We start from the raw sequence: 26,407 nt of genomic DNA, 5'->3' as shown, positions 1-26,407 counted from the left end.
TAAAAAATAAATGCATAAATACATAAATATATAAATAAAAATAAACTTCAAGACCAATTAAAAAGTCTTATATCTTCTTTCAAATCATAGTGATCCTCTGAATTCAAGCTACTTCCTAACCATGATAACTCAGTACTTCTTAGATTTTGCCATGTAAATGACCTCTTTATTTACATATACGTACTTCTTGTTTGCACAACTAGACTGCAAGCTCCATGATTGTGGGAACCATGTGCGATAATTTCTTCCAACACTGTGTAATACATTATAAAATAGTAGGTCGTTGACATGTATTTTTTTTTTTTAAGATTTTATTTATTTATTTGACAGAGAGAAATCGCAGGTAGATGGAGAGGCAGGCAGAGAGAGAGAGAGGGAAGCAGACTCCCTGCTGAGCAGAGAGCCCGATGCGGGACTCGATCCCAGTACCCCGAGATCATGACCTGAGCCGAAGGCAGCGGCTTAACCCACTGAGCCACCCAGGCGCCCCGACATGTATTTTTTGATAAACTAAGCTTGATTAATTTGTCCACACCTTAGGGTCCAGACTGCTTCTGGTAGAAAAACTTCTGTAGTTGCCTTGCCTAATCTCTTCTGACTCTAACTATACTGTCTTTCAGTAAACTTGCACCAAGGTGGGTGCCTGGGTGGCTCAGTGGGTTAAGCCTCTGCCTTCAACTCAGGTCATGATCTCAGGGTCCTGGATTGAGTCCCACATCAGGCTCTCTGCTCAGCAAGGAGCCTGCTTTCCCCTCTCTGTCTCAGCCTGCCTCTCTCCTACTTGTGATCTCTGTCAAATAAATAAATAAAATCTTTTAAAAAAGAACAAAATAGCCTTGTATCAAGGCCCTGTGCTCAACAGTGTGGATCAGTAAGAGGGAGCCATGTAACTTAACCTCAAAGAGCTTACAGTGGAGAAGAGGGGAAGAGACAAAGACACAGTAACTGCTGTAGTAAGTACAACTATGACAAATATAGCACACAATACCTTATAAAGATGAAAACTTAGCCAGTACTGAGAGAGATTGATGTTCAATATTCCCTTGTGCTAAGCAATCACACAGTTTCACACAATTTCCCCACTCTTTAAACCTCCCAAATTTTTCAGAAGATCCAAATCTCTAGTCACTTACCCTTGCTGCACAGGCTGTAACTGCAAGATCACTTGGGTTTTAGTGTCTTCAGGGTTCTCTCCTTCATTTCCTTCAGTGGGTACCACAACCACATCCCCCACTGGGACACTCACTTCCGCATTAGCCATCTTTCACATGAAGTCAGATAGCTGGGCTGCTGTCGGAAACAAGAAGCACCAATGACTTGGTCTGGTTTGAAAAGATGGCAACTGGGTGCCTGGGTGGCTCAGTTGGTTAAGCGACTGCTTTCAGCTCAGGTCATGATCCTGGAGATCCTGGGATTGAGTCCCACATCTGGCTCCCTGCTCAGTAGGGAGTCTGATTCTACCTCTGACTCTCCTCCTTCTCATGCTCTTTTTCTCTCATTCTCTCTCTCAAATAAATAAAATATTTTAAAAAAATAAAGAAAATAAAGAAACAATGGCAATCGTAGGAAAGGAAGACCAAGATAATTATGACTACCAATTCCAAGATCACAGTCCTCTGAAGAGGACGGGAACTGTGAGAAGAGGCTGACCTAAGCTCAAATCTTTCCAGAAATGCCTTAGAACTCACTTGCTGATTTAGGCTTTCTTAGGTTTTGTGATTGTACTCGACCTGCTCTTTTTTTTTTTTTTTTTAAGATTTCACTTATTTATTTGAGAGAAGAAGAGGGAGAGAGAGGAGCAGAGCCACCGCTGAACAGAGGGCCTGACACAGGACCTGATCCCAGGATGCTGGGATCATGACCTGAGCGAAAGGCAGACACTTAACCAACTGAGCCACCCAGGTGCCTTGGAACCTGCTCTCAAGAATCAATTGTTCCAACTCTGAGTTTAGTGACATCAAATTGGTAGCTTGAAATCAGTGATGCTGGGAGTATACACCACAGATATGGCAAGCACTAGAGGACAGGATTTTTTTTTTTTTCCTGGAGAACTGATTTCCAGCACACCACTAGTTCCATCCCAAACAGTAAGCTTCTAGAAAGGAGGAATCATCTATTTTCTTTGCAACAGCCACTGCACCTCAACAAATGTTCCGTCCTTTGTGAATTACTTAAAAAGGATCCGGTAAGGGGTGCCTGGGTGGCTCAGTTGTTAAGAGTCTGCCTTTGGCTCAGGTCATGATCCCAGGGTATGGGGATCGGGACTGAGCCCAGCATCAGGCTCCCTGCTCAATGGGAAGGCTGCTTCTCCCTCTCCCACTCCCCCTGCTTGTTTTCCCTCTCTCTCTGTCTCTGTCAAATAAATAAATAAAACCTTCAAAGGAAAAATAAAAGTATCCGCTAAATGAAATAAACTGCATAGGAAGAAAAATGATTTGTATTGTGTGGTTGTTTAATAAATTCTGAATCCAACTGTATCTCTTCTAGGAACTTCTTACTATCTCTTTGCCTCAGATTGAAGGGAGAGATGATCTTGCCTGACATCTCCCTTGCAGACTTGTTGGGGAAACCAGTGTCCAACACCAGGTGCTCCTTGACTCTAATGTAATTCAAAGCATCATCCCAATTTTCATGAAAATTCTGAGGGCCCCTGGATATTCTGCAGTGGTTAGTTCTCACAGCTGCAAAGAAAGGAGTCACTTAAGAGAGTACAGGTAAGAGCACTGTGTTGACTTAGGTATGTGAGATGATTAGGATATGCTGATAAGAGCAGGCACATGGTAGAGGCACGTTTGAATGTGGGACTGGTAGACAACCAAATCCACATCTGGCTCTGTCACAGCACTTGTCTACAATATGCATAGTTAAGGATGGCCCTCAAAGTCTCCCGAATCTGGCCCCCAAAGAGTTTTCCAGTTTCATCTGCAACTGCGATTCCCCTAGAACCTCAAGTGCCAGCCATATCAGCCTCCCCCTGTACTCTGAATATACAATAGGTACCTTCAGGTTTCTATACCTTTTTTATTCCTTAAGCCCAAACTCTCTTTTCCCTCAACTTTTCCCTTCAAGACATTCAAAACCCCCCTCCGCCACAAAGCCCCTGCCAAATCATTTTCTTTGCTACAGTCCCCCAACACTTGCTTTGTAGCTCTCTTTTAATGATTACCACACTGTGCTCTGTATTGTAGTTAACTGAACAGACCTGTATTTCCATAACTGAACTATACTCTCTATGAGGTACTGCTTCTTTCTTTTTTAAAAAATTTTTTTCTTATTTTTTGGTATTTTTAATTCTATGAGGGCAAGAGTTGATTCTTTAGGTTTTTTTAAAGGTTTTATTTATTTATTTGACAGAGATCACAAATAGAGAGGCAAGCAAAGAGAGAGGGAGAGGGAAGCAGGCTCCCTCCTGAGCTGAGAGCCCGACGTGGGACTTGATCCCAGGACCCCAAGATCATGACCTGAGACAAAGGCAGCGGCTTCACCCACTGAGCCACCCAGGCACACCTAGGAGTTGATTCTTTAAAAAGCCTGTCTTGGGGCGCCTGGGTGGCTCAGTGGGTTGAAGCCTCTGCCTTCGGCTCGGGTCATGACCCCGGGGTCCTGGGATTGAGCCCCGCATCGGGCTCTCTGCTCGGCGGGGAGCCTGCTTCCCTTCCTCTCTCTCTGCCTGTCTCTCTGCCTACTTGTGATCTCTGTCTGTCAAATAAATAAATAAAATCTTAAAAAAAAATAAAAAATAAAAATAAAAAGCCTGTCTCAGGACACCTGAGTGGCTCAGTTGGTTAAACCACTGCCTTCTGCTCGGGTCATGATCCCGGGGTCCTGGGATCAAGTCCCACATCAGGGTCCTTGCTCAGCGGGGACCCTGCTTCTCTCTCTGCCTCTGCCTGCCACTCTGCCTGCTTGTGTGGGCTCGCTCTCTCTCTGACAAATAAATTAAATCTTTAAAAAAATAAAAATAAAAAAATAAAAAGCTTGTCTCCCACAGCCCTGTTCATCATGGTACTGACACATTGGCTCAATCAATTTTTGTTTGTATTTGACCTAGTTAAAATTCCTTATATCAGACTTATGCTTCTGCCTTTTATGATTCTCACACTTTTTTCTTGAATGCTATACCACTTGTACCCAAATGCCTCTTAAAATTTATCTTGTAGACACCTTCAACTGAACTCATGTTCTCTCATAAACCTGCTCCTGTTTCCTGCCTCTATAAATGGCACTATCCTCTATTTTCTCAAGCCAGAAACTACGGAGTTATTTTTCAGCCTTCTCTTTCTAAATCCAATCAACCACCAAATCCTATCCATTCTATCATCTGCATTTTTCTTTTAACCATCCCCCATCCTCCATCTGTGCTGCCACCACCATATTCTAACCCGCCACACTGTTACCTGAATTTTTCCAGCTGCTTCTCATCGGTATCCTAATCTCTGGTCTTGCTCTCCACTCCATTATCTACAGAGCCCACAGTCATCTTACTAAAGGCCACAGGCCATTTCCCCATTTCGCAATCCTTCAGTGGATTCCCTTTGCTATTGAAGTGCAAGCATCTTAACAGTGCTTATAGAATCCTCCAAGTCTGTCCCTTGTCCACATGTTAGCCTCGTTTCTCATAGTTTTTCCTCTCATGCTGTGGGCTCCTGTCGCCAATTTTTGAAAAGATTTTTCAAACATGCCATATTTCCTCACCTGAGTCTTCACACTTGTTTCCTCTACCGGGAATTCGCCTCCTTCCTGTTTGGCTAGTCACTGCTAAACGTTTATAACTTATTTAAAATGTCATATCCTGGGATGCCTAGCTGGCTCAGTCAGTACAGCATGCAACTCTTGATCTGAGAGTCATGAGTTCAAGCCCCATGTTGAGCATAGTGTTTACTTAAAAAATAAAATAAAACAAAACAAAATAAAATATATACACACATATACATACATGTTCATTTACAGGAAGGCTAGATGTAAGCTTGCATTCTTGCTTCCTTAGTACCTGCTGCAGCACCCATCATAACCATTAACTCACTTCATCAGCCTCTCCTCACCAGACTACATCCTGGGAGAGCAAAGATTGCTTTCCTTTTTCAACAACTCCCCTATAACTAGTTAAGTACCCAGAACACAGGAGTAAATAAAGTGTTCAAATTATCAGACTATTTACAAAACTGCCTACCTAAAACTTTCTAAGGAAATCTGGCACTTAACAGGTATGTAATAAATTTCTGTGTAGTGAACGACTCGCCTTGCCCTAAAAGACTTCTAGAATTTTCTACTTTTCTAAATTAGGGGATATAAATTTGCTTAGGTAGCTAGGCTAAGCTTATGTCTGTCATTTTGGCCAGTTCAACAAATATTTACCGAGTCTCTACTCCACATCAGGCACAGAATTAGGCTCACTGGAGATGAAAAGGGACAGTGTATGCTCTTAAGAAATTAAGGAAAAGAGATGCATGATATTGTCACATACTAGAGAAAAAATTAATTGCAAAATATTACAGTACACTATCTGAACTTCCATAAATTAAAGGTTTAAAACTAGGAATAGGGGCACATGGGTGGCTCAGTCAGTTAAGTGCCCCCCTCTTTATCTCAGCCCAGGTCATGATCTCAGGGATTGAGTCCTGCAAAACTCCAAGCTCAGTGGGAAGTCGGCTTCAGAATTCTCTCTCCCTCTGCCCCTTCCCACCCAAAAATAATCCTTAAAAAAAAAAACAAAAAAAAACCTAGGGATTAAAAAAGGAGAATCAGGGGCACCTCCATGGCTCAGTTGATTAAGCCTCTGCCTTCCGCTCTGGTCATTGCTCTTAGGGTCCTGGGATGGAGCCCTGCATCTGGCTCTCTGCTCAGCAGGGGGCCTGCTTGCCCCCCCTCCCCGCCTCTCTGCCTACTTGTGATCTGTTAAATAAATAAACATTTTTTTTAAAAAGCTTGAATTATAAAAATGTAGCTTGAATGAAAAGAATCACAGCTAACATTTGTTGGACACTTATTGTCAAGCACTATTCGTTACTATTACTTTATTAATGAATTTAAAAGATGTAAACTTTATCATATAACAAACTTATAGAATTTATTATTTTAAAACAGTGGTTTACAATTTTAAAAATAGCTTCAGTAGGAGCGCCTGGGTGGCTCAGTGGGTTAAAGCCTCTGCCTTCAGCTCAGGTCATGATCCCAGGGTCGAGACCGGCATTGGGTTCTCTGCTCAGCGGGGAGTCCTGCTTCCTCCTCTCTCTCTGCCTGCCTCTCTGCCTACTTGTAATCTCTGTCTGTCAAATAAATAAATAAAATCTTTTTAAAAAAAAATACCTTGAGTAGATTAATGGGTTAGAGGAGGAGAATTAGAAGGATGCTTCTAGTTTTAACGTTTTACCCTAAGGTTGAGTCCTCTCTACAACACTCAGAATAAGTAGTTGACTAACTACTTGATTAATACTTTCCTCAATGGGAACTCATATTTTACTCCTTAGCCCTCCCACACCTTGGAACTCAAGAGGAATGTTCTCTAACCTTCTGAGTTTATCCAAGAAGATAATTATAATCATCCACAATATGTCTCTCAGTGTCAGTTAAGAGACACAAGGCCTAATCCAACATGGCAATTCATACGTTCTTTAGAGAAGCAAGTTTGTTAGTATCTCTTATTACCCTAAATACCACATTCCTAACAAGTAACCCGAAACCAGCGCTACAGACTACACTGGCTAACTGCAAGGTCATCTCTTTGAGGTGAGTATAAACTGAAAAGTAGCTCTTGTTTATAGCAACAAAAACTCCCGAGGCAAAATGACTGAGTTGCTCCTTTGGGTATTTCAGAGAAGGAGCCTGAGAGTACTCACTATGTAATCATACAACACTGTAACTCTAGGGGAACACACATAAAGGAAAGATGTCATATTTATGTGAAAAGAATTATTTTGTAGTTATTTTCAAAGATAAAATAGATACCTTGAAAGTAGGCATATGAATACTCACATAAGCTACTAAAAAACTAATGACATATGACTTACTCTAGATTAAATTCATTTTTTGTGTTCTGAAAACCAATGTTTCTTTTTGTTGTTTTTAAGTAATCTCTGTGCTCAACATGTGCTCAAACTCATAACCCCAAAATCGAGTCACAAGCTCCATTGACTAAGCCAGCCAGGCACTCCTGGAAGCTAGTGTTTAAAATGTGGCAGGATTATGAGTGTCACATGACTGCAGGAACATCAGAGTTGGTAGCTGAAAAGGAATAAAAGAAATAGCAGATAGCCTGAAATTTTCTAACCCTAAAACGTATTTATTTATTCCATACTGCATTGAATTTTTAAAATCTTTTTTTTTTAATAGACTGTGTAGCCTTTTTTTTTTTTCACTTTTTAAAGATCTTATTTATATATTTGAGAGCACACGGGCATGAGTGGGGGGAGGGACAGAAGGAAGAGGAGACTCCCTGATCGTCAGATGGGGTGGGGTCTCAATCCCAAGACCCTGAGACCATGATCCCAGACAAAGTAAAGATGCTTAACGGACTGAGCTACCCAGGCACCCCAACTGTGCAGTCTATTCTTAAGAAATTTCCAAATTAAAACTTTATTATTACTTGAGGCCAAAACTCCTTGATTTTTTCTCTTCTTCATTCCTTCTCATGTATTCAGTAATACTGAATTCAGGGCACTATCAAATGTAATAAAGCCAACAAGAAGGCTATACAGGACCACTGTGAGGGACACAGTCAAAACAAACAAAGTTTGGGAGAAGTCACATATTGGAGACTACTATATAGGTGCTTGGGGAAGCAATGAGATAAAAGTGTTCTTTGAAGGATCGTCACACTAGAGTCTAGGAGACTTCTGCTTAGGACAAGACCAATTCAGAGTCCAAGCTTACCCCATGAAGTTGAATACAAGTCAGCTATTTAATATGTTCATTGAAGTACATATGAATAAATGGTTGACTAATGACTAATGAAAAAGTCATCAAGTCAGTACCCATAACTGATACAAGGCCGATAAATTAGGGAAGACAGTCCAAACATTTAATGAAAAAAATCTTCCAAAAGCACTTTGGTAACCATTAGCAGAGGCAAGGGAGAAGAAAGGAATCCCTCTCAGTTCGTCTGGAATGACCTGATCCTCCCTCTTCATCATTCTCCAGGTTAAGGAGGAATCCCAATTCTTGGTTCTCCTAAAGAGACATCAAACAAGGCCCCTCTGTGTCTGGCAGGAAATACTTTTGAGATTTCTCTCATCTTAAGAGAATTCAGACCTTCTCCACTTCCTTGGATAGTCAAGACTTCCCCGGATTTGTAGGTCAAGGCTTGACATGCGTAAGTCAGGTGGATTACTCTCCAGGACCCTCAGGTAAGATTCTGCTGTCATTGTTCCTGCCCCTCAGGAGACATCTGGCCAATTCCCCTGTCATTTCTGAAAGTAGGGGTATTCTAAGCTTCTTCCCCTCAACTATCGTTTGTCCGGCCCTCAAGAACATGGGTTTTCCCATCCCCTGACACACCAGATCGTCCCGTTCTCTACCTATATATCAGAAGATATTCAATCTCACAACCTCACAGATTTGGACCCTTCCTATTCCTACTTGAGGAGGCTCTGAGGCGTCTTCCTACTGCCCCCTCACCTCAGGGAAAGCAGGGGCCTGCTCACTTTCCCTGAAGCTCTTCTTCCTCGTCCCCAGCTCCCACTACCCACCGTGTCGCCACGCCTTCGGAGCAGCACCTGCCTTTTTTCCCCTGGACTGAATGGCCGAGGCCTCTAACGTGCCCCTCGGGTGAAGCTCGGGCCTCCTTCCCTCAGAAGAACCTACTCTCTTGCTCCCCAGCCAAGCTTCCGAGGGTCTCCTCCCGGGCGGGGACCCAGGCTTCCTTCACTTTTCGTCCCACCCCCACCCCCTCACCGCGCCCCCCCCCGCGCCCCGGTCAAGCGCGACCGAGGCCCCTCCCCAGCTCCGCGTCGACGGGCCTGCTGCTCCCCGGGCCCCGCCTCTGGGGATACCCCGGGATCCCCGGACCCCTCGCCGGGGTCCTGGGCGTCCGGGCCTCTCAGCCCCGAGTCGCTCTGGCCCCTCCGGGCCCCTCAGCCTAGGACTTCCGGGGCCCTCGGTCTGGGGGCGCGGGGCCCCCAGACGTCCCGCTCGCCGGCGCCCGCCGCCCTCGGCCAGGGGCCGAGCCCGGGCGGCGCGGCCGGCCGCGCTGGGGGCGGCCCGGCTGCTCGGGCGGACCCAGCGGCAGCGTCCCCCCACCCCCCCGCGGCGCCGCGACGTCCGCTCGCTCCCCGGCGGCGGCGGCGGCACGCACAGGGCGTGGGGAGGCGCCCGCGGAGGCAGCAGCCCCCCGCCCCCTGCGCGCCCGCCCGCCCTCGCCGGCCGCCGCGCGGCCCCCGCGCTCGCCCCCCCGCCCCCACCCCACCCCGCGCCCGCGCCCGCGCGCCCACCCCTCCCCCTCCTCACCGTCTCCGTCGGGCGGGCGGGCGGCGAGCGGCCAGGGCGGGCGGGCGACGGAGCATGCGCAGAGGCCGCCACGGCCGCTACTGCCACCGCCGCCGCCAGGCCGGGCTTCAACACTTCCGGCCGCCGCCGTCGGCGAGCTGGCGCCTTAAAGGGGACGCGTCCCTATTGCGGGCCCAGAGGAGGGTGAACCTCGGCCGGAGGGATTTGAGTGAGCTTTTACCTGAGCAGGACTCTTCTGCTCTGGAGAGTCAGTATTGGAAAGGGGTCTGGGGGCCCTAATAACTCTTCTGCCCCCACTTCACGGTAAGGAAAAAGAGGTCTAAATTAAAGAGTCGCTTCATCCACACTCAGAGGCAGAAGCTTGTCTCTCGACTCCTCTGGAGGACTGCCCGTTTCACCTCCCCAAATCCAGTTTTATGGAGTTTACATGTTACACACCTTCAGGGTTATGACCAACTATCAATTCGGAATCAAAAATCTGTTTGAGTATAGGGTCAGTAAGTGGTCACGAGTCCAAGAGCAGACTGCTTGCATTCTGTGAGCCACACGTGTTTGCCAAGCTTTGCCTGGTTGTGAGGTTATGGGTTCAAGTCAGCTTCTTCGGGGGGCGTTATTAACAGCTCCAAGTGTGTATGTCGCCTAAGGCATAAGGTCGTTGTGAGTATTAAAAGAGGTGTTACTTGAAAAGTGTTTAGGAAAATTTCTGGGGCCGGTAATAGTAACTAGCAGATATTAAGACCTTTCTGTATGGCTAAGCGTTAGGGAAGATGCTTGGTCTCCTATAATATTCCCAGCAACTCTACTAAGCAACTTTTCCTCACTCCCCATTTACAGACTAAAAACAAAAACAGGGGCGCCTGGGTGGCTCAGTAGGTTAAGCCTCTGCCTTTGGGTCAGGTCATGATCTCAGGATCCTGGGATCTAGCTCCTGGGGGGGGGGTCTCTGCTCAGCAGGAGCCTGCTTCCCCCCTTTCTCTGCCTGCCTCTATGCCTACTTGTGATCTCTCTCTCTGTCAAATAAATAAAATCTTTAAAAATAAATAAAAGAAAAGAAAAGCAAAACCAAAACAAAAAAACCCAGGAGAGGGGCAAGAGAAGTTAACTAATTCCTCAAAGTCAAAGTAACCTGTAAATGGTATAGATGGGCAGGCCCTCTATTCAGGCCCTCTTTCCCCTGAGTCCAAGGCTATAATCGCTGAGATGGTTGCTCTCCTTATTAGGAACAAATGGGGTGGTGATATGGAGCACTTTTTTAACAGGAAAGAATTGCTTCCCCATCTTGCCTCCTGTGAGTCATCTCTGCTGGATGTCCCCACCACCATGAAGAGGTACAGGAAGTCTTACAAGTTCTTGATTCAAGGAGAGGCAAGGAGACCCATGAGTCAACAATAGAACTGAATTTGGCTTAGGGATGTTGGCCAACTCTAATCTTAAGCCTCGATTTACTCATCTGTAAAATAGAGATGATTTTCCTACTGTGCCCGCCTCTCAGGGCTGTTTCCAGGATCAAATGAGATGTAGTACCCACATTAGTATCTGTTCTTATCATCAGGATAAGATGATAACTTACACATTATCAGGTGGTTTTGAATATAACAGGGCAGCCTGGAATTGTGACCTATGTGAACTGTTCCTTAGTGGGACCATCTGTATCTTTTGATCATGCATTGAACACTCATTGTACATTTACTAAAACTCTGTCCTTCCCTTCCAGAAGCTCTTGGTCCACCTTCTTCAGACATAGAATTGAAAACACACAGAATGGTACAGTGTGATAGATATCCTAGAGGTATAAAATAAGCACTGAAAAAGTTCAAAGGGCTCTCTCTGGAGAATTCCTGAAAAGCTTTAGAGAGGAGGGGGTATTTGAACCTGGTCTCAGAAATAAAGGGAAAATGGGGAAGAACATTCCAAAAAGCATATGTGTGGGGGTATAGCTCAGTGGTCGAGCATTTGACTGCAAAAAGCATATGTGCAAAGACGAAGAAGAAATGGTGAGAAATGGGCTGAAGAGGGAGGCTAGAACCAAGTGGTTGTCCTAAGGAGTATGGAGCTAGCCTGCATATTTGGGAACCCACGGAAGGGGGCAGAACTTAAGTTCCTGCCATCTGCACTCCTAACACCCAGCCCAGCCCACAAGACTTGCCTGGACCTCCCTCCCAGATGCTCTCTACCCTACACTCCTAGAGGTGGTAATCTTTTGAAGATATAAAGTCAGATGTGACTTGCCTGTGAAAAACTCCTTAATAGCCTCCCATTGCACTCAAATAAAACCCAGTATCCTGGGACGCCTGGGTGGCTCATTTGGTTAAGCAGCTGCCTTCGGCTCAGGTCATGATCCCAGCGTCCTGGGATCGAGTCCCACATCGGGCTCCTTGCTCAGCAGGGATCCTGCTTCTCCCTCTGCCTCTGCCTGCCATTCTGTCTGCCTGTGCTCTCTCTCCCTCTCTGACAAATAAATAAAAAATCTTTAAAAAACAAAACAAAACAAAACAAAAAAAAAACAGTATCCTCCACCTACTGACCCAGCACTACCACCAGGCCCACCAGGCATGATCGTCCAGCCTTCCTCTTTCTGCCCTTCACTCAGTGTGCTCCAGACATCCTGGGCTCCTTTGTGTGTTGGGAACCACCTTAGGGCCTTGTCACTAGCTCTTTCCTCTACCTGGAAAGCACCTCTCTCCAGTCTTCAGAGCTCATTCTCATCCTTTGTTCCTCACAGGCCTTCCCCTGGCTCCCAACCTAAAGTGGGGTCCCCAGCCACATTCTTTCCCCTCATTGCTGCCCCCAGTTCCATCAGGGTAACTGTCATGTTCATCTAAGGGACAAAGACCACTTCTGAAAAAAGTCCCCTGCCCATGCCTACTTTCTCTCAATCCCCCTGCTTACTTTGATAGCAATCCCCACAATTTGAAATGCCCTAGATTTCTTATTTACCTATTTTGGGTCCATCTGTAGCATTTACCCCTCATACTATTTGGAGCAGAGTTTGTACATGGCAAATGTTTGTTGATTGACTAAATGAATGAATAATCAGAAAAATCAGAAGGTATGGACTGGGGAGGAGAAAGACCAGGAAAAGCAAGCTCTGTCAGTGAGACTGCTATGATCATCCAGCAAGAGAGAGAGGTGGCCTTCTGCAGGGCAGAGCCAGAACACATCCTCAGGGAGCCAGTGTGCTCCAGACAGTTTCAAATTGGAACCAACAGGTGTTAGTGACCTACTAGATGTGGGGAAGGAAAGAAAAAGACAATGATGACTTCCCAGGGAAGGAACAAAGCAGGAATAGTTAATTGGGTTGAGGGAAAGTAGAAATGATGAGTCACTTTTGACTTTTTGAGTGTAAGGTGTTTGGAGGGCCATCCAAATGAAGGTGTTCAGAAGGAAGTTGGATTGACTTGTCCAGGCAAGAGTCCAGGGCTGGGATCTAGGAACTGTCACCTGGATGGGATCATAACAGGCCAAGAGTGGATGAAGCCACCCAAGAAGAGTGTGAGGAGAGGAAGGGGGCTAAATGCCCAAAACTTGGGAACATTAAGCCAAGAGGAACCTACCCAGACCAACCAGAGGTCATCAAAAATGGGGAAGAAAGGAAGTCCAGAGGGTAGGCAGGGATCTTACAGAAAGGGGAAAGCACCAACCATATCTGATACTACAGAAAGCTCTGGCAGGGGAAAAGGAGAAGCCACTGGATTTGGCAATTTAAGACTTGTTGCTGATCCTTCCAGGGTGGGGTCACCTCCAAGGTTGGGGAGGAGGCCAGATTGTTGCAGATCAAGTAGGAAATGGGAGAAGTGACAGAACCAGCCAGGGGAGACAATTCTTTAAAATTTTCTGTAGGGGTGCCTGGGTGGTACGCTCATTTAAGCAAACAACTCTTGGTTTCAGCTCAGGTCATGATCTCAGGATCCTGAGATCAAACCCTGAGCCGGGCTCTACACGCAGTGTGGAGTTTGCTTAAGACTCCCGGGGTGCCTCGGTGGCTCAGTTGGTTAAGCCTCTGCCTTCAGCTCAGGTCATGATGTCAGGTCCTGGAAGGGGGCCTTGCGGTGGTCTTGTTGCTCATTGAGGAGCCTGCTTCTCCCTCTCCTTGTGCCTGTTGTTCCCCCTACTTTTGCTCTCTCTGTCAAATAAATAAAATCTTAAAAAAAAAAAAAAACTATCTCCCTCTCCCCATGCACCTTGCTCTCTCTCTCTCTCAACTAAACAAATCTATAAATTAATAATAAAATAAAATAAACTATTTCTATAGAGGGGTGCCTGGCTGGCTCAGTTGGTAAAAGAGTGTGACTCTCAGTGCTGTGAGTTTGCCCCCCTATGTTGGGTGTAGAGATTACTTAAAAATAAAAATAAATTTTAAAAAATAATAAAATCTTTAAATAAAACAAGCAAAAATAAAAAATAAATTTGATAGAAGAAGGAACTAAGACATAAAATTAAGATGATTAAGAGAAAAGAAAGTCTTGTGAAGGGTTTCCTTTTTTCACTTAATCATTTTTCTTATTAATTACACATTCACTATAGAAAATTGTTAAGTGCATAAAAGGATGGAGAAACAGGAAAAAACTTTCATTTAACATAGAGCATATTTCCTTGTGATCTTTTTTCTATACATTATTTTTCCTTTACCTGGATGAATTATCTTGAATATACAATTCCATGTTACAGTTTCCCCCCCAACTAAACACTGTTTCCCAAGCATTGAAGGGGACTTTTTTTTTTCTCCTTCTCCCTCTTCTTCTTCTTCTTTAATATGAGAGACACTTGAATGGCCAGTCAGCTTCTGTCCTCCCCTCCCTCCCCTTGGGGTCTAATTTTTGAGCAGACAATTTTGTTCAGAAGATAGTTCTGTTCTCTGTCGGTGAATAAAAAAAAGCTGAACAACAGAAGAATCAAAAATCACTTTAAGGGACGCCTGGTGGCTCAGTCCTTGGGCATCTGCCTTTGGCTCAGGTCATGATCCTTGGGACTTGGGATCAAGCTCCACACCGGGCTCCGTGCTCAGCGGGGAGCCTGCTTCTCCCTCTCCCACTCTCCCAGATTGTGTTCCCTCTCTTGCTGTCTCTCTCTCTCTGTCAAAAAATAAATTAAAACTTTTTAAAAAATCACTTTAGGGGCAGCTAAAGTTAGGAGAGGGACGTTCAAGGCATCCAGGCCCCCTTGGGGAGACTGTGAGTATGAGCTGAACCCAGGGTTATAGTCAGTTTGGAAAGAGCAGGTTTTGGGGAGGAGGATGGGGGATGGGGTAACTGGGTGGTAGACATTAAGGAGGGCACTTGATGTAATGAAGACTGGATGTTATATGCAATTTGATGAACCACTAAACTCTACCTCTGTGACTAATAATATACTATATGTTAATTTAAATTTTAAAGAGTAAAAATTTTAAAAAAAGAAAGAGCAGGGGAACTGAGGGATGCTGATGCCAGGCCTGCCAAGGGCCTGCTAGCTGCCGCAGACAGCTCCAAGCATTTGAGAGCTGTATAACCTCCCAGGTCCTTTTATGGACCCAGTTTAAGGGGAAAGGTTAGGAACTTGCCCACGTTCACACATCTGTCCATTGGCTCAGTTGGATTTGAACATAGGCCCTTGTGCTCCAGAACCCATGCTCTTCATTAATCCTACCGTGGAGTCCCTGTTCCTGGCCGCACATAGAATCACTTGAGGTTTTATAAAATACCTATGCCAGGGCCCCACCTCAGATGAATGCAGAGAAGATTTTTTTTTTAATTTTTTTTAAAGATTTTATTTATTTATTTGACAGAGATCACAAGTAGGTAGAGAGGCAGGCAGAGAGAGAGAGAGGAGGAAGCAGGCTCCCTGCTGAGCAGAGAGCCCGATGTGGGGCTCGATCCCAGGACCCTGGGATCATGACCTGACCCGAAGGCAGAGGCTTTAACCCACTGAGCCACCCAGGTGCCACCGCAGACAAGATTTCTGAACACAGGGGCACCTGGCTGGCTCAGTCGGTTCAGTGTCAGCCTTCAGCTCAGGTCACAATCCCGGGGTCCTGGGATCAAGCCCCGAGCCCCACATCAAGCCCTACATCCTGCATTGAGCAGATGCTCCCCGTCCCGCCAGTGGGGAGTCTGTGCTTCTCCCTCTGCCCCTCCTGCTGCTCATGCTCGCTTCTCAAATAAATTAAAAAAAATTTTTTTTAATTTAAAAACAAAGAAGAAGAAGAAGATCTCTGAAGATAGAGTCCAGACATGAATATTTTCTAAAATGTCCCTAGAAGGGGTGCCTGGGTGATGCAGTCAGTTAACCATCAGACTCAGACTTGGTTTGGGCTCGGGTCCTGACCTAAGGGCCATGGGACTGAGCCATGCGTCAAGCCCTGCCTCAGGCTCTGTGGAGTCTGCTTCAGATTCTCTCTCTCTATACCCCTTTTCCCTTCTCATGGGTACTCTCACTCTCTCTCTCTAAAATTAATAAATAAATCTCTTTTTTTAAAGATTTTATTTATTTATTTGACAGACAGAGATCACAAGCAGGAGAGATGCAGGCAGAGAGAGAGAGGAGGAAGTAGGCTCTCCGCTGAAGCAGAGAGCCTGATGCGGGGCTCGATCCCAGGACTCCGGGACCATGACCCAAGCCGAAAGCAGAGGCTTTAACCCACTGAGCCACCCAGGCGCCCCAATAAATAAATCTTATAAAAAAAAAAAAAAAGATATCCCTAGAGGACTCTAATGGTCAGCCCGGTCTAAGAGCAAATCTAATCCTTACTCAGTGCCATGCCATTTTAAACACTTTGTACCAACCTATTTAATTCCCACAAGGTTGGTACAAGTAGTGTCCCCATCCTACAGATAGGAAAACTGAGGTTGCATAGCTGGCAAGTGGTAGAGCCGGAATCTGGACCCTTTACCTCAGCCTGTGCTATGGCCTAACCATTCTGATATCCTGATACTAGCTGCTCAGAGGACTGAAAGGGAAAGAAGCCAACATTGCTTGAGCCCCTTCTCTGTGTCTGCCACTGTGCTAGGAATTTCCTATAGATGAAATTCCAGGTAAGGAGTGTTACCGTCATTTTCCAGAAAAGGCAAGACACTCAATGAAATTAAGTGGAACACTCTGGGTTGCAAGGCTGAGAAGCAGCTGAGCTGCCATTTCCAGTGGTTCCATCCAAAGTCCAGGCTCTATCCAAGGACAACTTTTCCCCCTTCTGTGATATCACATCCTGCCCATGCCAGAGGTTGAAATCAGTGCCATCAGGACCGGACATGGAGTAGACCTACAGGGATTAGACCAGCTGGAGAGTTTGTGCCCTAACTGGAGGGCCTGCAGTTCTTCTACCAGTCTTCCATGGAACCAGAATGTGGGCCTAGTGTGTCTTGGCCATCTAGTTTGGCAGAGGAAGTGGAAATCCTGAGTTTTATTTGCTATCCTTGGATTTTTTTTTTTTTTAACTTTATTTGGGGTCCTGGGTGGCTCGGTTGGTTAAGTGACTGCCTCTGGCTCAGGTCATGGTCCCGGGGTCCTGGGATCAAGTTCCATGTCGGGCTCCCTGCTCTGCAGAGGGCCTTCTTCTCCCTTTCCCTCTGCCTGCCACTCCCCCTGCTTGTGCTCTCTTCTCTTCCTCTCTCTCTGTCAAATAAATAAATAAAATCTTAAAAAAAAAATATGTTAGGGACGCCTGGGTGGCTCAGTTGGTTAAGCGGCTGCCTTCGGCTCGGGTCATGATCCCAGTGTCCTGGGATCGAGTCCCACATCGGGCTCCTTGCTTAGCGGGGAGCCTGTTTCTCCCTCTGCCTCTGCTGCCACTCTGCCTGCCTGTGCTCACTCTCTCTCTCTCTCTCTCTGGCAAATAAAAAAAAAAATGTTATTTGAGAGAGAGAGAGCAAGAGAAGAGAGTAAGAAGCAGGCTCCCCGCTGAGCAAAGAGCTTGACTTGGGGATCGATCCCCGGACCCCGGGATCATGACCCGAGCCAAAGGCAGACCACTTAACTGACTGAGCCACCCAGGTGCCTCGATATCTCTGGATTTGTAAGTGTCAGTAACCGATTTCAAAAAAAAAAAAAACAAACAAAATAAAATTTCAAGCATCTTCTGGACTCTACCTTGCCCATCTCTGAAGAAGTATGGCCTATTGGTCCCAGGTGGCACTGATTTCTCTTCCCAGGCACCAACTTCTAGCCTGGAACAGAGCCTCCAGCTGCCTGACCATCTATTTATTTGGCAAAGTCAATATGTCCACACCACATTCATGATTTCTATCCCCACCTCCCCTTAGATCTACCCCCCCCACACACCTCTTATCTCCTCCACCTCGGAGAATGGTACCTCCATCACTCAGTCACCTCCCAAAGACCCCTCTACTACTACCTACTCTCTGAATCCCACCTGGTCCACACCACCATCATTACCTGTCTCTGCTGCCTTATAGCAAGAACCTCCTGACTGGTCTCCCCACTTCCTGCCATGCTGCCTCCCAGGCTCCGCTATTACCTCCTCCAATGGCCTCTCTTCCCCTTAGAATTAACATTGAACCCCTCATCATGGTCTACAAGACCTTGCAGGAGCTGGCGATGGGATCTCCTCTTGACTCTTTTCCTGTCACCTTGCTACAGCCTCCCTGGCCTTCTCCAATCCCTCCAACACAAGGATTTCATTACGTTTGCCTGTGCTGTTTCCCCACAGAATCCTGTAATGTTCTTCTCCCGCATCTTTACCTGGCTCCTTTCCATGCTGCAGGCCTCACCTCAGCTCCTGGGCCAGGCCTGCCCTGTTCTCACTGTCTCCAGTCACCTTGTTCCCCAGGCACTCTCTCTCCTATCTCCTTTTTAGCCCTTACTAACGCTGGCCACATCTTCTTCCTCATTTGTATCCACTTCCCTTCCCCTCCTCCACTTCCCTTTCTACTTCATCCCCCTCTCCAGCTCTAATCTGCCACTCACAAGCATATATATCCTGTAATGGAAGCCCCTTGAGGGCAGGAACAAGGACTGTTGTATCCAACCTCCAAAACAGAGCCTGGTGCATGGAGAGCTCTCAAAAAATATTTATTAAGGACTGCCCACACTTTTGTGTCTACCTCCCCACCCTCACAGATTACCCTACCCTCTGCATCACATTCTCAGAAGCCAGAACCCACTAACAGATGGGGAGTGAATCAGAAAAAGAGGCAGAGAGAGAAAAGGAGGAAGTTCTGCCAGTGGGTGGGGAAAAAAAAAAAATCTGGGTTGAATCTAGATTCAGTCCAAGGAATTACTTACTCCCCTACCCCATATACCCCTTCACCCATTGTCCACCACCAAGGCCAAACTAAAAGGCTGGATTTCTGGTTTTGGAGTCAAAGAAGAGAAGATTTGAGTCCTGCTGGCTCCTTGAACTTGGATCAGTCTCTGTCTCAGCCTCAGTTCCCTCATCCGTTAAAGGGACATGGTACCTTACTCACAGAGGAGTTGTAAAGAATAAATTAGGTGGGGCGCCTGGGTGGCTCAGTGGGTTAAGCCGCTGCCTTCAGCTCAGGCCATGATCTCAGGGTCCTGGGATCGAGTCCCGCATCGGGCTCTCTGCTCAGCAGAGGGCCTGCTTCCCTCTCTCTCTCTCTGCCTGCCTGCCTCTCCATCTATTTGTGATCTCTCTCTGTCAAATAAATAAATAAAACCTTTAAAAAAAATTAAAAAAAATAAAAATAAAAAAAGAATAAATTAGGTGAAAAGATTAAGAATAATGTCTGGAATGTATTAAGCACTCAAGAAATACCAGCTGGTATTATTATTAATACTCCAACTAGGGATGCCTGGGTGGCTCAGTCGGTTAAGTGTCTGCTTTTGGCTCAGGTCATGATCCCCGAGTCCTGGGATCAAATCCCCCATTGGGCTCCCTGCTCAGCAGAGTCTTCTTCTCTCTCTGCCTGCTGCTCCCCCTGCTTGTGCTCTCTCTCTCTCTCTTTGACAAATAAGTAAATAAAAATTAAAAATATATATATTCCAACTAGCACCCCTCATCTGCCTTGCAGAACTCAGAGCCTGCTCAGCTCCCTCCATTGGCTACAGGACCTCGTTGGGCCTCAGTCTCCTTATCTGTGATGGGGACAGTAAGGAGTAGCTACACTTCCGAGCACATGCTCCTTACCCTGCACTTGCCTTATACACCGTTTTTCTGGCTAGAGTAAGTTCCTTGAGCTGGTGACCCAGCTTCCAGCCCCAGTGCTGAAGGCTTTTTTCCCCCCCAAGATTTTATTTTATTTTTCATTAGACTTTTTCTTTATTTTCTTTGTCTTTTTATTTTTCTTCTCTCATTTTCTTTTTATGTCTCAAGCATAGACCATTTTGTTGATCACATAGAATGGTACCATATCAACACCAGTCTTTAGAAAGCCTTATTTGAGTTTATTTTTATATTTCAAACAAACCCAAATACCATCTTTTTCATAGGTCTACCCTTTATTGTATTTATAAGCGTGATTCCAGTGTGCTTTTCTTACATTTATTGAGATATATGGACATCCTTCTACATGTGTATGTATATATGAATAGGTGTATGTATGTGTATATATATCATTTCCTCTGTTTAGCTTATTCAAATGGTTTTAAGCTTTAAATTTCATTGTCTCCTTTTTCCTATTTTCCCCCGCTTAAGATTTTTTTTAAGATTTTATTTATTTATTTGACAGAGATCACAAGCAGGCAGAGAGGCAGGCAGACAGAAAGAGTGGGAAGCAGGCTCCCCGCTGAGCAAAGAGCCTAATGCGGGGCACGAATCCCAGGAGCCTGAGATCATGACCTGAATTGAAGGCAGAGGCTTTAACCCACTGAGCCACCCAGGAGCCCCTAAGATTTTATTTTTAAGTAATCTCCACACCTGGCTTGGGGCTCTCCCTCTGCTGCTGTTCTCTTGCTCGCTGTGTCTATCTCTGTCAAATAAATAAAATGTTTAAAAAAAAAAAACTTGCTCTTCACCATCTTTTCTTTGCCTTAAATTTTTAAATTTTAATTTATTCATTTGTAATTTTTTTAATTGAGCATTTTGGGGCACCTGGGTGGCTCAGTGGGTTAAGCCTCTGCCTTAGACTCAGGTCATGATCTCAGGGTCCTGGAATCTAGCCCTTCAGGCTCTCTGCTTGGCAGGGAGTCTGCTTCCTTTCCTCTCTCTGCCTGCCTCTCTGCCTACTTATGATATCTGTCTGTCAAATAAATAAATAAAATCTTTTAAAAAATAAAATAAAATTGAGCATTTTAACCATTTCTAAGTGTACCCTTTAGTAACATTACGTACACTCACACTTTTGGGCGGCCATTACAATCACCATCCTTCTCCAGAATGTTCTCATCATCCTCAGCTGAAACTCTGTGCCCATGAAACAATAACTTCTCATACACCCCCCCCCCAACTTCAGCCCCTAGTAAGCACTATCCTACTTTCTGTCTCTGTGAATTTGACCATTTAAGGTTAAATGCAATCACAGGATGTTTGCCCATGTGAATCTGGTTTATTTCTTTTTTCTTTTTTTTTTTAAGATTTTATTTCTTTATTTGATAGAGAGAGAGCCAAGGTAGAGGTAGAGGGAGAAGCAGGTTCTCTGCTGAACAGGGAGCCCGACGTGGGACTTGATCCCAGGACCCTGGGATCATGACCTGAGCCAAAAGCAGACACTTAACCGACTGAGCCACCCATGTGCCCAGAGTCTGGTTTATTTCCCTTGGCATAATCTCTTCAAGGTTCATCCATGTTGTAGCAGGTACTTCATTCCTTTTAATGGCCAAATAATATTCCATTGTGTGTATATTTATTTGTTTTGTTTACCCATTTATCCTTTGATGGTCATTTGGATTGTTTCCACCTTTTGGCTGTTGTATATAATGCTACCATGAAAATGGGTGTAAAAACATATCTTTGAGGGGCGCCTGGATGGCTCAGTCCGTTAAGCATCTGCCTTTGGCTCAGGTTATGATCCCAGGGTCCTGAGATCGAGCCTCACGTCAGGCTCTCTGCTCAGTGGGGAGTCTCCTTCTCCCTCTCCCTCTGCTCTGCTTGTGGTTCCTCTCAAAAAAATAAAACCTTAAACACACAAACACACACACAACCACTACAAAACCCCCCAAAGAAATGTATCTTTGAGATTCTGCTTTCAGTGCTTTTGGGTAGATACCAAGAAGTGTAATTGCTAGATCACATGGCAATTCTATTTTGTGTGGAATTACCGTACTGTTTTCCACAGCTGCTGTACCATTTTACATTCCCACCAACGTGGCACAAAAGTTCCAATTTCTCCACATTCTTTGCCAACACTTTAAGTCTGTTTATTTAAGTAATCTCTACACCCAACGTGGGGCTTGAACTCACAACGCTGGGATGGAGAGATGCACACTCTTCTAGAGCCAAACTAGAGCCAAACTAGTGCTCTGCCAACATTTGTTTTCTGTTTGTTCATCTGTTTGTTTTAATAGTAGCCATCCTGTGAAGTGGTCACTCATTGTGATTTTGATTGGCATTTCCCTAAAGACTAATGTTGAGCATCTTTTCATGTGCTTATTGGCTATTTGTCGATCTTTATTTTATTTTATTTTTTTTTAAGATTTTTTTTTAAAGATTTTTATTTATTTATTTGAGAGAGAGAGAGAGTGAGAGAGCGCATGAGCGAGGAGAAGGTCAGAGAGCGAAGCAGACTCCCCATGGAGCTGGGAGCCCGATGTGGGACTCGATCCCGGGACTCCAGGATCACGCCCTGAGCCGAAGGCAGTCGTCCAACCAACTGCGCCACCCAGGCGTCCCTATTTGTCGATCTTTAAAGAGATGTCTAAGTCTTTTGCCCATTGTTAAATTGAGTTTGCTTTATATTGTTGAAGTTCTTGTATAATCTGATTTATAGAAGTTCTTGTATAATCTGGATGGCAGCCCTTATCAGATAAGTAATTTGCAAATATTTTCTTCACTCTGTGGTGAAGAAAATCTTGTTAGTAGCCTTCAGTGGATAAAATCTCAAATTTTGATGAATTCCAGTTTACTTATTTTTTCTTTTTGTTATCTGTGCTTTTGGTATCATATTTAAAAAAATCTTTACCAAATCCAATATCATGAAGCTTTTCCCCTGTTTTCTTCTAAGAGCTTTATAGCTTTAGCTCTTATGTTTAGACTTTTGATACATTTAGAGATATTTTTTGGATGTGGTATAAGAGTTCAAATTCATTCTTTTTTCCCAGCACCATTTGCTGAAAGACTGTTTTTCCTCTACTGAATGGAAAATGGTCTTCGCGTTCCTATCAAAAATCATTTGAGGGGCGCCTGGGTGGCTCAGTTGGTTAAGCAGCTGCCTTCGGCTCAGGTCATGATCCCAGCGTCCTGGGATCGAGTCCCACATCGGGCTCCTTGCTCGGCGGGGAGCCTGCATCTCTCTCTGCCTCTGCCTGCCATTCTGTCTGCCTGTGCTCACTCTCTCTCCCTGTCTCTCTCTGACAAATAAATAAAATCTTTAAAAAAAAAAAAATCATTTGAGGGGCACCAGGGTGGCTCAGTCGGTTGACCATCTACCTTCTACTCAGGTCATGATCCCGGAGTCCTGGGATCGAGTCCCAGGTTGGGCTCCCTACTCAGTGGAGAGCCTGCTTCTCCCTCTCCCCTCACCTGACTCATGCTCCCTCTCTTTCCCCCACGCTCGCTCTCTCAAATAAACAAAATCTTTTTAAAAAATCATTTGGAAAAAAATCATTTGATACCAGAATTTGATGCCAAGACACTTTACTCTATTCCATTGGTCTATATAACAGTCTTTATAACAATACCACACTGTTTGACTTACTGTAGCTTTGTAGGAAGTTTTGAAATCAGAAAGTGTCATCTTCCAACTTTGTTCTTTTATGAGAGTATCTCAGCTATTTGGGGTCTCTTGAGATTCCATCTGAATTTAGAATGGGTTTTTCTACTTCTGAAAAAAAACCTTAGGATTTTTATAGGGATTGCATTGAATCCATAGATCAGTTTGGCTAGTATTGATAATCCTAAGAATAACATTAAGTCTTCCAGTCTACAAACATGGGATGTCTTTCCATTTATTTATGTCTTCTTTAATTCCTTTCAGCAATGTTTTGTAGTTTTTTTTAAATTTTTTATTTATTTTCAGCATAACAGTATTCATTATTTTTGCACCACACCCAGTGCTCCATGAAATCCGTGCCCTCTATAATACCCACCACCTGGTACCCCAACCTCCCACCCCCCGCATGTTTTGTAGTTTTTTGTGTACAGGTTACACTCCTCCTTCGTTAACTTTTACTTCCTCAGTTAAGTTTATTCCTAAGTATTTTATTCTTTTTGATGTTATTGTAAATGGAATTATTTTCTTAATTTCCTTCTTCGGTTCTTAGTGTATAGAAACACAATTTGTGTGACCATCACTTCTTATCAGTCATCTCTTATCCCAGCATTGCAGATATGGACCAAGGGGAGTTAGGGGACCAAATTTGGTTGTTTTTGGTTAAGTGAGCTCTACACCCAGCATGGGACTTGAACTCATGACCTTGAGATCATGAGTGGCATGTTCTACCGACTGCGCCAGCCAGAAGCTCCCAGGTTTCTTTGGTTTTAAGAGAGGAGCCATGCTTGCATCTCTGCCCACTCAAAGGTTAGAAACATCTTCTTCTCTTCTAACAAACTGACACCCTCTTTCTCTCCCCTTAAAATGACAAAGCTTCACAGCCTCTCAAAATCCATCTCTGGTGGTGTCCGGAAGGCTCGGTCAGCTGGGCATCTGACTCTTGAATTTGTGCTCAGATAATGATCTAGGGGTCATGGGATCTAGCCCTGAGTTGGGCTCTGTGCTCAGCGGGGAGTCTGTTTGAGATTCTCTCTCTCCATCTCCCCCTCCCTCTCGCCCCTCATATTCTTTCTCTCAAATAAACAGATAAAAACTTAAAGAAAAAATTTGATCTCCCTGCCCCCACCCACCTGGAGTAAATCCACCACCCTACTGGGAGGTGATGATTAGATGACCTGATTAGAAGCCACTGCTGTTCCATTTTAGTTACAGAAGGTCCTGTGACTTCCTCACACAAGTGGAGTAGGCTTAGGCTACCTATAAAATGGGAAGACTGTTCTTGTCCTACTTAGGAGAGTGGATGGGAGCAAGCTATCTTGTTTATACTTATATCCTAGGATATAATAGGTGCTTAATAAATAGCAGTGAATGTACTTGTATATACACAAGTACTTCATGGATTATGAAGAGCTTTATAAATACATATTGAATGCCTTCTATGTGCCAGGTACTATACCAGACACCAAGAATGCAAGTGGTACACAGACAGGTTCCATGCCCTCACATGGGTGATATTCTGGCTGGAATATAAATATTGAGCAACTAACTTTGCATTAATTGTAAGTGCATTAATAACAATTGTGATAATGTTCTGGTGAAAAGTACATGGTGCCATGAAAGAGTGTAACAGAGTGTGGGGGAGCTAACCTAGTAAGGGGTGGGGAATCAAGGAAGGCCTCCCTGAGGAAGTGACATTCGAGAGCTGAGATACGAAGAGTAAGGAGGAGTTAGCCATGATGGGAACGGGAGGGAAAGAGCATTTCCAGCTGGAAGAAAAATCTTTCTGGAGGCCCGGAGGCAAGGAGGGAGTAGCGGCTTCAGAGATATCCAGAGAAGACCAGTGGGCCTGGAGGCCTGAGGACAAAGAAGGTGGTGAGTCATGGTGACTTATAAGATGTTAAACTAAACTATTTAGGCACCACGAAGGGTCTTCAATGAGGGGAGAGGGGGGAGTGACATAATCAGCTAACACAGAAGGTCAGCATGCAGGAATCCACAAGGTCAAGTTTCTAAATTAGAGAACTTACTCCATAAACTGATTTCAGATTCTCAGACTTCTATCTGGGTATATATACCTTTTTCCAGCCCCCCCCCTTTTTTTTTTAAACACCCATACTGGAGTATAATTTACATACCACGAGACCCATCCATTTTAAGTGTACAATTCAAGTGGTTTTTAGTAAATTTATGGAGGTGGGCACCTCTGACCATTATGTAGTTTTAGGATATTTCCTTCACCCTCAGAAAATCCCTCATGTCTGTTTGTAGTCAACCTCTGCTCCCATCCCACAGGCAGCCACTAATCTGCTTTCTTTCTCTCTATATTTGCCTTTTCTGGACATTTTGTATGAAAGTAATCATATAATATGTAGATTTCTGTGACTGGCTACTTTGGGTCTGATTTTGTCATCAGTTGTATCCCAGTAACTCTGTGTCTCCATTATTTCTCTAACCTTTTCATGCACTCTGAACTTTCATTGGAAAGAGGAAAATATGGGGGGTGCCAGGCTGGCTCAGTCAGAAAACTGTAAGACTATTGATCTCACGGTTGTGAGTTTGAGCCCCATGATGGGTAGAGAGTCCCATGAAGGGTATAAATACATAAAACTTAAAGAAGAAAAAGGAAATAGGAAAATTTGGGTAAACAAAGGGGGAGGGAGCTACATTTTCCCAATAAATCTTTCCTAACACATTCTGCTGTAGTTGACATTCCCCCGGAGCATTCTGCACAAAACACCTGATTCCTGTCAGAAGACCTGAGCTCACCTCTTGACTCTGCTACTTTCTAGCTATGTGATCTGGGCCTCTTGGAGTTTCTGTTTTCCCGTCTGTAAAGTGAGCCAAATAATGCTACCTACCTTATTGGCTTATGTTATGAGGACTGGGAACTAATGCATACTTAACATAGGGTCCAGCATTTGATAAGTGCTCCATAGAGGCAAACCGTTATCATAAATGTTCCTGTGCAATATTTCATTTTTATTTATTACGATGTTTTAAAGTAAGCTCTATGCCCAACATGGGGCTTGAACTCACAGCCCCGAGATAAAGGGATGCATGCTCTACCGACTAAGCCAGCCAGGTACATCTCTAGGCAACATTTTTTTTTTTTTACATTAAAAAAAAAAAGATTTTATTTATTTATTTGACAGACAGAGATCACAAGCAGGCAGAGAGGCAGGCAGAGAGAGAGGGGAAAGCAGGCT

The 26,407-nt window shown here is 44.7% G+C and overlaps 1 protein-coding gene across 7 annotated transcripts in view; it reads right to left on the bottom strand.

Moving 5' to 3' along the window:
- Positions 1–9,461, bottom strand: part of GMEB1 (glucocorticoid modulatory element binding protein 1) — a 35,058-nt gene extending 25,597 nt beyond the window's left edge. For 2 of the 7 annotated variants that reach the window (XM_044237592.1, XM_044237599.1), the window contains exons 1-2: positions 7,583–8,877; positions 1,134–1,287 (exon numbers count right to left, since the gene is read on the bottom strand). In XM_044237592.1, the coding sequence (XP_044093527.1) occupies positions 1,134–1,261 (128 nt within the window). In that variant the 5' untranslated portion in view covers positions 1,262–1,287; positions 7,583–8,877. Of the gene's footprint in view, positions 1–1,133; positions 1,291–4,695; positions 4,842–7,582; positions 8,878–9,441 lie in introns of those variants that run through there. The other 5 variants (XM_044237598.1, XM_044237596.1, XM_044237597.1 and 2 more) reach the window with 5 other exon arrangements.
- Positions 9,462–26,407: the final 16,946 nt, after the last annotated feature.

Source organism: Neovison vison, chromosome 2, assembly GCF_020171115.1.
Source record: "Neovison vison isolate M4711 chromosome 2, ASM_NN_V1, whole genome shotgun sequence".
NCBI lineage: Eukaryota > Metazoa > Chordata > Mammalia > Carnivora > Mustelidae > Neogale > Neogale vison.
Note: the sequence above shows the minus strand (reverse complement) of the source record. Positions and strands in the feature narration are given on the sequence as shown.